The sequence below is a fragment of the Olea europaea genome, chromosome 11, assembly GCF_002742605.1.
Source record: "Olea europaea var. sylvestris chromosome 11, O_europaea_v1, whole genome shotgun sequence".
Classification (NCBI taxonomy): Eukaryota; Viridiplantae; Streptophyta; class Magnoliopsida; order Lamiales; family Oleaceae; genus Olea; species Olea europaea.
In genome coordinates, this window is record NC_036247.1 from 11,393,695 (window position 1) to 11,403,353 (window position 9,659).

The 9,659-nt window shown below is 34.4% G+C and overlaps 1 protein-coding gene across 1 annotated transcript; it reads left to right on the forward strand.

Annotated features, from left to right (window-relative positions):
• Window positions 1-6,886: 6,886 nt before the first annotated feature.
• LOC111403389 (cysteine-rich receptor-like protein kinase 2) lies at window positions 6,887-9,651 on the forward strand. Its single transcript, XM_023031881.1, has 6 exons — window positions 6,887-7,665; window positions 8,046-8,159; window positions 8,299-8,438; window positions 8,591-8,801; window positions 8,925-9,159; window positions 9,257-9,651. The coding sequence occupies exons 1-6, from the start codon at window positions 6,906-6,908 to the stop codon at window positions 9,516-9,518; spliced, it is 1,722 nt and encodes a 573-aa protein (XP_022887649.1). The 5' UTR covers window positions 6,887-6,905; the 3' UTR covers window positions 9,519-9,651.
• The last annotated feature ends 8 nt before the right edge of the window (window positions 9,652-9,659 follow it).

The following is a 9,659-nucleotide window of genomic DNA, read 5'->3' on the forward strand; positions in this document are numbered from 1 at the left end:
ATGCAAATTTCCAAGGAAGAAGAAAGAAAGAATTGTGGTTGACTATATGACATATGATATTTCGGAGATGAATCTTGCAGCTATCATTTTTGAAGTGATTATGGTGGGTTCAAACCTAAAATAATGGTGGATTAACACTGGAGCTACAAGACATGTTTGCTCTAATAAAGAGTTGTTTATTGCTTTCGAAGCAATTGAGCATAGAGAGAATGTTTTCATGAAAAATTTAGCAACTTTTGAAATCAGGGGTCGAGGAAATGTATTTCTGAAAATACTTCTAGAAAATAGCTGACTCTTAATAATGTACTATATGTGCCAAAAATTCGCAAGAATCTAGGGTCTGAATCGTTTTTGAATAAGCATGATTTTCGTGTTATATTTGATTCAGACAAAGTTATTTTTTCAAAAAGTGAAATGTTTGTCGGAAAAAAATTATGTTTATGTTTCCAACGATATGTTTAAATTAAATTTAATGGTTGTTAAGTGAAAAATGAATAAAGTAAATTCTTTACTTACTTGCTTGAGTCTTTCAATTTGTGGCATGATAGACTAGAACATGTTAACCATGATACTTCACATAGACTAGTTAACTTGAATGCATACCCGCGTCCCATATTAATTCCAAATATAAGTGTGAAACTTGCGTTGAAGCAAAATTGACAAGGTCATCCTTTAAATCAATTGACGAAATATAGAATCACTTGATTTAATTAACAATGACATGTGTGATTTAAAATTTGTGCAAACAAGAGGTGACAAGAAGTACTTCATTACTTTTATTAACGATAGCACAAAATACTGTTATGTATATTCGCTTAAAAGTAATGATGAAGCGATAGAGAAATTTATTCCATACTTAATAAGAAAATTAAGGTATTGAAAAGTGATTGAGGTGGTGAGTATGAAGCACTATTTACTGAGTTCTGTGCATAACATGAAATCATATATGAAACCACTCCACATTATTCACCACAACAAAATGGTATTACTGAACGCAAAAATCGTACTTTAAAAGAAATGATGAATACAAGTTAGTAAATTCTTGGTTACCTCAGAACGCGTAGGGAAAAGTTGTGTTATCAGCAAATTGCCTTTTAAATAAGACGCCCTCAAAGAAAATGGAAAAGACTCATCATGAGTTATAGATAGGAAGAAAATATTCTTATAAATACTTAAGAGTGCGGGTGTTTTATTAAAGTGGCTATTCCAACACTAAAGATAGGTCCGAAAACTGTAGATTGCATCTTTATTGGTCATGCACACAATAATACTATTTATGAGCTTATCGATTTCTAGTACATGAATCTAAAATTCCAGACATACACACAAATACAATAATAGATTCGAAAAATGCTTTAATCTTTTAACATCTATTTTCGTACAAATCCAAAATTGAAGCAAGCTCTTCTAAATGAGCACATAAGACTATTGCTAAAAATAGTCAAGACAAATAATTAGAAGATGACATTGAAGTTGAACTAAGACGTAGCAAAGGAAAAAGGACAGAAAAATTTTATGGCCTTGATTTTTTGACAAATATGATAGAGAGTGAACATCAAAGCTATCAAGAAATTGTGAACTCTTCAGAAGGATCTCAATGAAAAGATGTCATTTAAAATGAAATAGATTCTATTTTGCAAAAAAACGTACATGGGAACTTGTAGATTTTCCTCTAAGAAGTAAACCACTAGGCTATAAATAAATATTGAAAAGAAAAATGAAAGCAAGTGTAACTTTGAAAAGTATAAGGTTGAATTAGTAATAAAAGGTTTCAAACAATGGGAAGGCATTGATTATTTTGATATGTATTCTCCAGTTACGAGAATTACATCTATTAGGATGATATTTGTGATTGTCACTACATGAAATCATGAAGTATATCAAATCAATGTTAAAACTACATTTTTAAATGGAAATTTAGATGAAGAAATCTATATGGAACAACTTAAGGGGTTTTCATCATTGTGGCGGGAAAAGATAGACTGTAAATTGGTCAAATTATTATATAATTTGAAACAAACACCCAAACAATGGCATAAAAAATTTGATAATGTCATGATGGAGTGTGAATTTAAAATTAACGAGTATGACAAATGTGTTTATGTCAACGACATTGAAAATGATTATATCATATTATGTCATTATGTTAACGACATGCTTATTGTTGGTAATGATAATAAGATGATTGAATCCACTAAAAATATGTTAAATTTAAGATTTGACATGAAAGATATGAGTTTAGCTAATGTTATACTTGTAGTAGAAATTTCGCGAACAACTGATGGGTTCGTTCTTTTAAAAAAATTCAATAAGGATGATTATGGCATGACCAAAATATCGATATATACAAGTCAACGTCTATCTAAAAATAAATGTGAAAGTGTCTTTCAAGTAGAATACTCGAGAATTATTGGAAGTCTAATATATTTGATGAGTTGTACAAGACTAGATACGGTCTACGCAATTAGTAAACTGAGTAAATACAATAATAATATAGGAGCTAATCACTGAAAATGAATAGTAAGAGTACCGAAGTACTTAAGATACACTCATAATTTTGGACAGCACAATGCCAGATATCCAACGGGCATTGAAAGATATAGTGATGCAAATTGGATATCTGATATAAGATATTCCAAGTCCTCCAGTAGTGGATTTGTGTTCATATTGGGAGGTGCAGCTATATTTTGAAAATCCTTTAAGCAAATAGTTATGGTCATATCTACTATAAAATCTGAGTTTATAACTCTAAATAAATGTAGTGAAGAGGATGATTTGTTATGCAACTTTTTAGAGGGTATTCCAATATGATCAAAACCCGTGCTAGCAATTTGCATACATTGTGATAGTCAATCAGTAATTGGTATGACACAGAGTAACATGTACAATGGTAAGTCTAGACTATACATAATAGACACAATATCATAAGGCAACTACTCTTAACTGGAGTTATTATTATTAACTATGTAAGGTCAAAATATAACATTGTGGATCTGATAACCAAATGATTAAATACAGAGTTAGTTGGAAAATCATCGAAAAGAATGTTATTCAAGCCTTTGTAAGGATAAGTTAATACAAAGGAAACTTAATTTAGTTGACTGGAGATCCCACATATAGGTTCAAAGAAACAACCTAATTTTAAAGACTTAATTGAATTACTATGGAGGATGCTAATTCCTGTCCATTCCTAGGATGCAACAGGTGTTGCCCGTTAGTATGAAGGATAAGCAATAGGCTTTTAATAATTCTTATGCATTGAAAATAGAGTGAAGTAATGAGAGTTATTTGCAACAAAAAATTACTTATGTGAGAGAGAAGTTGGGCTACTTCTAATAAAATTGTGTGGGGCTCAATTCTTAGGAACTCTCTCAGAACTAAGCATATGTTTATTACAAAAAATGAACATATTAATGATAAATGAAATGTGTTAGGGAGAATCATGTGTGAAGTATATCATCATTTACGTAAATAGCATAAAAGTTCAAAAACAACGTGTCTACGGGTCAGCTAATGAAGTAAATATGCTCTCGCAATGGAATGTTTAAAAGATAATACCTATTTGTCCAATGTAGGTATCAACCGTTGAACTATATCACTAAGATTTATGTATCACATTTTTGTGTTGCTCCCAATTTTCATTCATGTGGGAATTGTTGGAAAAATGACTTGGTTAAGCTTACTTTTGGCACAATTTTAGTTCGAACCTGTTGGTTCAATTTCTTTGAGAACATTGAAATCATATCTTTACTTGTCAAAAATAATAAACGAGTGAATGAGAAATTGGAGTTCAAAGTGAACTATTGGAAGAAGTTTTATAGAGAATCATATTTAAGTTTATCCCACATAGAAAGTTGATAAAAGCAATGACTACTTTATATATGGTTATACTTTAAAAAAATGTAATCATATGTAGCATAAACGGTCTCAATGTGTGCACGCAGAGGGTGCAAATCGAGGATCAAAATTATACATCGAGCCTTGAACTTGTTTGCCGACACGACCCACATATACAAATGTTAGACCAAACAGAGCAAAAATTGGCCTCTTAGGAGTGTCCACGTTTTGCTAATTTGTTTGTTTTCCCTAACTGACTTTTTAACATCTAAAACTGTTGAAACTCCAATGATTATTACCATTATAATATTGAATTAATGGATAAACTTACTCATCAATTAAGAGGGCCAAGTTTATAACTGAGCTCATTTTCCACCATTCAATACCAGAAAATTACTCTCTTCTGTATAATTTTCAGTTTTAGATCTCTGCATAATTTTCAATTCCATTTTTTAGAAAAATTTTCATTTTCCATCTAAGTCTTGGTGGTGCTGTTTTGATGCAAATTTATTTCACCAGAGTAAAAAAATGAAGTGCTAAAATTCTAATGGTTTTTTCGTTATCTTCTGGAAGAAAGATGTTCAAACTAAACCTCAAGCATTTACGGTGAGAAGACGAATATGTTTTAAGAAAATTACGTATACAAGAGCCTCGGGTTGTAAATTTACAGTATTCTTAGCATATATATTTTTTGTGGTGTTCATTCTCTGTTTATTTTCGTTCGTTCTTGCTGTATTAAATAAAAATCGTATTATTATATATTGTTGTAACAGTCATTTGAGGCTATTAATTGCAATTTTCTTCATCACTTTGAGCATTAAATGGGACTAAGACATCTCTACTTCGACACAGGTTTTGAGTATAAGAATTTCCATCGTCACCTTTGGGTCCCAGTTTTGCTCCCAACACCTTTACCGTTTCATTTATCTTGCAAATAATTTCATTTTGCACCCAATATCAATAGACTCCACCACTTTTCCCATTCTTTCTAGCGATTGCTCCGTTACAAGGGCTTGTTCCTTGTTCAGCTCTGATACCACTTGACAGATTTCTAGTTTTGTAAATAAAAACTAATAGAAGAAGAAAGAGATTTGTTTGAGAGAGCCTTGTCCTTCGTGGATAAGTTTTACAGGAACCTAAACCTCCAATATGATGATTTCAAGTGTTCAAAGACTAACTCCATGTGTTATTTTAATAAAGTGAAGGGTTTTCCATAGCAAAAATTTTACCATTAATCCTTCATCTATGGACAATGTTGCAACTTGTTCTTGGTCCCCACTTGTTTGGCACCATCTTCTCCAACATTAGGTATCATTTTTGATTGATTTTGACTGCCAAATATTTCTATGTAAACAACTATTATTGATACATCACGTAGAACGCCAAAGACAACTTCAAACTAATACATCAAACAGAAAACCAATATTATATATTTACATAATTGAAAAAGTCAACAAAATAATAAACAATGAAGAAACATCAACGTGATTTTTCTTTGTAGGGCCTGACCATGAAACTTCACCTTGCGTAGAGTCATTTTCAGTCAAACGGTTCACATTACCTTTGAAAGAAAATTTTGTATAAAGAAATATGTCCCACTAACAACTTTAGCTAGTGGAAGACTAGAAAATTGATCAACCTTTCTTTTCATCTAAAAATGAATATCAGTACCAATAATATCGATCTCCAGCTATACATTTTAGTATGAAATTCTTAATTTTCACTGCAATGGTCCACAATATTTACCTACCTACCTTTTTATTTCTTTATAATAGAATATTTGGTTCATGAACCGTGGGGTGGAAAGGTAAGGGATATATTAAAGGGACAACTACAACAGAAGCTCCAAATTTTTTCAACACTAGCAAACTTTCCTCTACCTTTCATTTATTGCAACCATCACCTCAAAACTTTCAAAACGTTGCACCTGAGGCCCTGTTGGATGGAATCCGTCCAATTTACCGTTAGTTGACCTAAAAAAGTGATTTGAACATCTTTTAACTTTTTTTTTAAGGACAAAATTGTAATCTTGATATATTTCCCCCATATTTCCCCCTTGGTCAAGATCTGGCCCTCTAACTCCCATCGCCACTGATCTGATGAATGCTGTTGAGGCAGGCGCAATGGTAGTCGCTTCCGATGGCTCCGAATCTTCTTGCATTGGTGGTAAGAACCTTGGGCCACTACTTGCTATATGAAAATATAGGAGTAAGAAATCAAAATGTTTAAAAAATTAAACCTCGAACAAAAAAAAATTTGCACTGGAACATATACCTGGTAATTGGGGAGGAGGTGGGAAGCGGTTGCGAAAAATGGAGGCAAAGAAGCGGTGAGCCCCATAAGAGATGAGCTTGGAGGTCAGGTCCATCACAAGCTTATTCAACCAGCTAGAGTTGTTATTGTTGGTGGTGACGGTGGAAATTCCTCAGAAAGCACTACGGGGGCGATCATACGGTGTCGTATGGTTGGCCCTACGGGACGGCCTTCTGCGGAGCTTTCCTCCCATCCGTTCTCCTTCTCCGCCATCATAAGAGGAAGCGATGCCGTCTGTATTGGTTGTGACTCCTCCTTTGCCCGTCGCCGCCATTTGAAAATGAAGTATTGTGTAGAGTGAAATTTAGAGAGGGAAAATATAGAGAGATAAAAGAGAAGTCGAATATTAGGTACACCACAACCTCCATCCTTCAACAATTGTTGTCGAGGAAGTTCTAGCGCATCCTCACCTCCAACTTCGACTGTTGAGGCACTCTTGGTGTGGGACAAGCACCAGATTTGTGCCACAACGGAAGGATTGATCAAGTTTACCATTTTGTCCTTATAAAAATAGTTAAGAGATGGTGAAACTCACTTGTTTAGGTCAACTAACGGTAAATTGGATGGATTCCATCCAAAAAGACCTCAGATGCAACGTTTTGAAAGATTTAGGGTGACGACTACAACAAATGAAAGGTTAGGGAAAAGTCTGCTGATGTTTAAAAGTCATGGAGCTTCTTCTACAATTATCCCTATATTAAAAGAATATACAGCTTTCCCTATAACATACATTGAAACACAAAACAAATTGGAAAATGAAGAAATCAAGGGCTGCTTCATCTGCTTTCATTATTACTCTGGTTAATCTGCTGCTACTACCAAATGCATCATTGGGGGATCCAAGAGCTCAGGTGTCTAATTTAACGTGCGGGAACCAAATTGCTAGAAATAACAACATTTTTATCCAGAACTTTGTGTCGACAATGGAAAATCTAAGTGCCCAATTGTCAACTTCAAATTTTGGTGTAGCAGAATCAGGCTCAGGAGTTGACACGGATCATGGACTTGTACAATGCTATGGTGATCTTTCTTCATCTGAATGTATATTATGCTTCTCTCAAGCGCGCTCTATTATGCCTCGGTGCTACCCTTTCAACAGCGCAACGCTTTTCCTTGATGGCTGCTTTTTGCGAACTGAGACTTACAGTTTTTTTCAAGAGTATACTGGACCAAACGACATGGCTGTATGTAATAATAGAACCAGAAAGAATTCGGCATTTCAGGCATCAGCAAGACAGGCTGTGTCACAGGCAGTTTCAGAAGTACTAAACAACAGTGGCTATGGACGGGCTCAAGTGCCCGTGTCTGGGACATCAAATGAGTCCGCTTATGTTCTTGCTAACTGCTGGAGATCACTAAGTGATAGTTCTTGCAGAGCGTGTATAGAAAATGCGTCTGCATCTATATTGGGATGTTTACCATGGTCCGAGGGTCGGGCACTGAATACAGGGTGCTTTATGAGATATTCAGACACCAACTTTCTTAATCCTATACCGGGAAATAGAAATTCAAGAGGTAAAAACAACTTTATGTTCTTCTCCCTAGCATTGCTACAATAATTTTCTTCCCTCCGATCCCTTTCACTGTGATTGTTTCTGTTGAGACTTGGCCACTCGAATTTTCGATATCCCTTTTTATTTCTCATCAAACGAATTGCATCTTCTTCTGGAAATTCTAGCTATTCTCAACATGATATTGTGAAATAACCTATTAGGATTAGCCTTATTTTCTTACAAACAAAAGACCATTCCCATTTGTCTAACGAATGGGAGAGTTTTGTTGGCACTTTACCTACACCTCTCTCTTTAAATTGTAGAGATTCTTACTGTGTTTCTTAAGAAGCTAAAACTTCATTTAAATCTAGCTAGATAATGATTTTAAACTGACTTCTGCAGGGAAAACAGAAGTTATAATAGCGGCAGCTGTTAGTTCGACTGTTATTTTGATTATTGGAGCAGTCATTGGGGTTTATATTTTGAAGCATAGAACAATACAGAAGAAGAGAAAAGGTAGAAATGCATTTTGCCTATGTTTGTTTGAAATGTCAAAGGCAGTTATTGAATCATATGTGAAATTATTGAATATGAGAATAGTCAGAAATGCGGCACATTTTTCCATCTTTTTCCGAAAGTTTCTTCACTTTCCCAGGTTGGGATGATGCAAAGAATTTAGTGAAGACTCTTCATGACAGCAGCTTGAACTTCAAATATTCGACACTTGAGAAAGCAACTGATTATTTTAATGAAGCCAACAAGCTTGGGCAAGGTGGATTTGCCACAGTGTATAAGGTCGGTTTTTTAATTAAAACACCATTAAAGCCTAGGCGGGATTGCCACAGCGCAATGCCGCTAGTCTGCAGACATGTATAATTTACACAATTACAGGAATCAAACCAACTATTATAGAGTGATATCTATACTAAATTTTCATGTCATTGCAGGGAGTTTTGCAAGATGGAAGAGAGATTGCTGTAAAGAGACTTTTCTTTAACAACAAACAAAGAGCAGCAAATTTCTACAATGAAGTCAACATTATTAGTAGTATTGAGCACAAAAATCTGGTGAGGTTGTTAGGATGCAGTTGCTCTGGACCTGAAAGTCTTCTTGTATATGATTTTTTACCAAACAAGAGTCTTGATTGCTTTATATTTGGTAGGTAGTACATTTCAAATTCTGGGTAACCAAGACTAGAATTTCTACAATGAGTAGCATTACTTTTTCTCTGTGTTAGGCAGTGAAAAAATTGATAAGCTGTTGTTATTTTGAATTTGACAGATTCAAGGAAAGGAAAAGAACTAAACTGGGACAAGAGATACGAGATAATTATCGGGACTGCGGAAGGGTTAGTCTTTCTCCATGAAAACACGAAAACCAAAATTGTTCACAGAGACATAAAAGCGAGTAATATCCTCTTAGACTCGAGATTCCGTGCACAAATTGCCGATTTTGGGTTGGCTAGGTCTTTTCAAGACGATAAAAGTCATATTAGCACCGTCATTGCAGGAACATTGTGAGTTTTTGTCATTTTATCTAGGAATTACTTTCATCAAGATTCTTCTAGGAAAATTGATAATAATTAATCTTCTTGTAAAATTGATACTATGTAGAGGATATATGGCTCCAGAGTATGTAGCTCATGGCCAGTTAACAGAAAAAGCAGATGTGTATGGCTTTGGTGTACTTCTACTTGAAATCGTCACTGGCAGGCAGAACAACAATAGCAAAGCATTAGAGTACTCAGACAGCTTGTTAAGTATTGTATGTTCTCAAATCTTTTTATTCATTGTATGTACTACTTGGTTCACCACTTCTATTTCATTCAGCTTCCTTTCAAAAGCCATATTAGCCTCAAGTATCAACTTCCCGTGAAAGCTGATCGAGCATTATACGTGTACTTGTAGACGTAGTATTTTTCAACAATGTCTCAAATTGATGCACAAGATGCTGAAAGTCCATAATGTTTAGGAGTGTCATCCCTGGGTAGTAGTCTCTAATATTGTTTTAGTGACT

Bases quoted from the DNA above. Each gene is read 5' to 3' on its own strand.
- LOC111403389 (XM_023031881.1), top strand. From the start codon at position 6,906: ATGAAGAAATCAAGGGCTGCTTCATCTGCTTTCATTATTACTCTGGTT. The intron at 8,439-8,590 runs GTCGGTTTTTTA...ATGTCATTGCAG, and splicing joins GATTTGCCACAGTGTATAAG to GGAGTTTTGCAAGATGGAAG. The intron at 9,160-9,256 runs GTGAGTTTTTGT...GATACTATGTAG, and splicing joins ACCGTCATTGCAGGAACATT to AGGATATATGGCTCCAGAGT.